The sequence below is a fragment of the Merops nubicus genome, unplaced genomic scaffold (genome assembly GCF_000691845.1).
Source record: "Merops nubicus isolate BGI_N331 unplaced genomic scaffold, ASM69184v1 scaffold14082, whole genome shotgun sequence".
NCBI classification, from domain to species: Eukaryota; Metazoa; Chordata; class Aves; order Coraciiformes; family Meropidae; genus Merops; species Merops nubicus.
Window position 1 is genome coordinate 1 of NW_008592962.1, and position 2,923 is coordinate 2,923.

Sequence of the window (2,923 nt, forward strand, 5' to 3'; positions counted from 1 at the left end):
GGCGCCGCGGGTGGAGCTGGGAACTCCATTTATGGAGTTTATTCCATTTATGGAATTTATGAAGCTTATTGCCCCTTGCTTCATAAATTGGGTAAAATTGGCCTTGTCATCTCTGTTCTTTAAACTGGGAAAACTTATAACAAGCCTACCCACAGAGCTTAAAGCACTTCAAAAAAAGCACCATAAAGTTCATTTCATAGGTGGTGAAGCTGAGATGTGAAGGGGGGAGCACAAGCTGCCCCAAGTCACCTTCAGGCTGGAAGCAGCATGTGGCTCTGGCCACCAAGGCAGCCACCAGGTAGAAGATCAGCTCCATCTCTCCTCAGCTCCTCCAAGACTTGTGTGCCTCTTATCTGCTCAGTTCAGACATTTTTTCATGTCCATGAAAGCACAAAGCCCTGGAGATCCCACCCCAACATCTCACTCCATGCAGGTAACCCATCAGGATGCTCTCCTGGGGCAGGCAACACGTACCAGTCTCTTGACTTCCCACACAGCAGTGGTCCAAAGTGGAACACACCCGTGTTCATGACATACTGCTTGAAGATGATGTCATCATCTGCCTTGCTCTTCCTCCAGTGAGGGAACACCACCCTGGGGAGAGACAACAGGGGATGTGGAGCTGAGAGATGCTCCAAGTAGAAAACCTACTCAGAAAGCCATAACCCTCACTGGGGGCTGAGGTACCAGTACTGGTTCCCAGCTCCACGCACGGGAGGAGATGCTGGGAGGGCTCAGGCAGCAGCTCTGCCCAAGGCAGGAGGTCACTGGGGTACCAAGGCCCTGGTTCTGAGTTTGGGGGCGGGGGGGAGCAGAGCAGGAATCTCCCACAGGTCAGCCTTACCGTGGGTCCTGGCTAATGGTGGGATACAGGCAAGTGCCCCTGCAGTGCAGCTGGTACCCTCGGTTTGTCCCCAGGAGCTCAAAATGCAACGTCTGATCAAACTGGCCCAGCACCGTGGAGCTGAAGTGGACCTTCAGTTCCACCTCGCCGTGGGCAGGCACTATCCACCGGCAGCTGCTCAGCCTGGGGATAGACCATAGGATACTAGAATCACAAAGGTTGGAAAAGACCTCGAAGACAATCAAGCCCAACCATCAACCCAACACTACCGTGACCATTAAACCATGTCCCCATGTGCCACATCTACACATTTTTTGAACCCTTCCAGGGATAAAGAGGAGGCTTCAGACACTGCTAACAAGCAAACGGGACAAGGAGCAGGGTCATGGACTTGCCATCCCACGGAGGCACTGGCAGAGGGCTCTCTGTGGAGCTGGGGATCATAGACCTTGTTTGGCAAGAGGAAGAAGAAACAGAAGAACCAATAGAGCGATCACCTCATCCCTCCTAGCTCACCTGACGGGTCTCCTCGGTGACAGGATGGTGTCCCTGCTGCTTTGGTCCACCTCAGGGAGACATGTGGATGCTCCCATCCCAGGTCCCTGGAGACCTTTCCTGCCCCGGCCGGGGCTCTGCTTCTCCCTCACCCCCTCCCGGCTGCCTGTGGCTTTCTCCTTCCTTGCCCGGCCCTTGGTTGGGGTGACCTGCCCCTCCTCTTGCCATGTCTTCACACCATAGGGAGAGAGAAAAGGGAGAGAGGGGTCAGACCTGCTTTGAGACATCCCCACCCTGGAAAGAAACCTGCTGGCTTGTTAATAGGAGAGAGAATAACCAACCAACCAACCACATATGCCCATGGACTTGGTCTTCCTTATAGGAATCTGTTTTGTCTGTAACCCTTCTCTTTGCCCAGGACTCCTCCTTGCTGAGGTCCCTCTCCTCAAGAGAAGCTGAGGGGTTTAGGTGATTTTTTCCCCCTTATCTCAAGCAGAGCTGTCTCCTTTGAACAGACAGAAGGGATGCCTGAAGACACCGGAACCCACCACAGTTTCACTGCCCTTCCACAGTGACCCTTTTCCATCCCACCTGCCTACCACCCAGCCTGGCCCCTGCCCTGGCACCTTCACCGCAGGCACAGCAGAGGTCTCAGCGACACTTCGGGTGTCCTTCTTCTCCTCCTCTGCAGTGGCACCTTCTGGTGCAACAAAGATGAAGTGCTTGAGAGCTTCTCCTGCTGCAGGGGCCACCCGCTCCTCTGGGTAGCGGATCACAGAGTAAAAAGCAGTGGGGGGAATTGGAGGCCCTGAGGGACCCAGTCCCAGCTCATCCAGGATCTAAAGCACAAGAGAAGGACTCTGTTTGCACTCCTGTCACCTCCACCCTCACCCTTCCTTAAAGGCCTTGAGCTTAGGGTAATGGTTTTGTTTCATGGAGCACGGTCCTTTTTTTTATGGGCCAGGGGGGTGGGCAGGCTGCAGAGCAGTGCCAGGACCTCCAGGTGGAACCTAGAGAGAAACCTCTCCTCTGAGTAACTCAGCTGGAGAAAACAATGCCCATGAGCTGCCCTGGGACCATCTTACATGATTTCCAGACTGGGAACCTCTCTGAATAGACATGAGGCTTGAACAGGGAGTACTCCCTCTTTTCACCCATCCGAGGAATGGTGAGAACCTCCTCAGCCCCACTGCTGCCATGGAGTCACCTCAGAACATCCCCAGTGGCCTGGACAAGGCTCTGGGCCATTGTCACCTGGTGGGACACGATGCACTGGGGCCCAGAGCACGGCAGGCTCAGCAGCCTCGCCTCGCAGGGCTTTACCTGCTCTGCCACCGGCAGCTTGCCGCTCTCCAGGATGGCCCTAGCCACATCTTCTGATCTCAGCACCTGGATGTCCAAGCAGGGCACCTTGACATCCTGGCCTCTGGCTGACTCTTCTGCACCTTTCCCTTCCAGCTGAGATAACTCAAGAGCCTTCAGCTTTTCCAGCCGCTCCTTCTCCAGCCGCTCCTGACGTTCCTTCTCTTTGCCCTTCCGGCTCCTGTGGCTGGGGGAAGGGTGGGGGCGGGGTTTTGTCTGGTT

At 55.1% G+C, this 2,923-nt stretch overlaps 1 protein-coding gene across 1 annotated transcript in view; it reads right to left on the minus strand.

Moving 5' to 3' along the window:
• Window positions 1-474: 474 nt before the first annotated feature.
• Window positions 475-2,923, minus strand: part of LOC103768181 (hydrocephalus-inducing protein homolog) — a gene marked incomplete at both ends in the record, with an annotated part of 71,375 nt that continues 68,926 nt past the window's right edge. Inside the window, 5 exons of the mRNA XM_008935320.1 lie at window positions 475-594; window positions 845-1,027; window positions 1,361-1,569; window positions 1,966-2,178; window positions 2,663-2,888. Of these exons, the coding sequence (XP_008933568.1) occupies window positions 475-594; window positions 845-1,027; window positions 1,361-1,569; window positions 1,966-2,178; window positions 2,663-2,888 (951 nt within the window). The remainder of the gene's footprint in view (window positions 595-844; window positions 1,028-1,360; window positions 1,570-1,965; window positions 2,179-2,662; window positions 2,889-2,923) is intronic.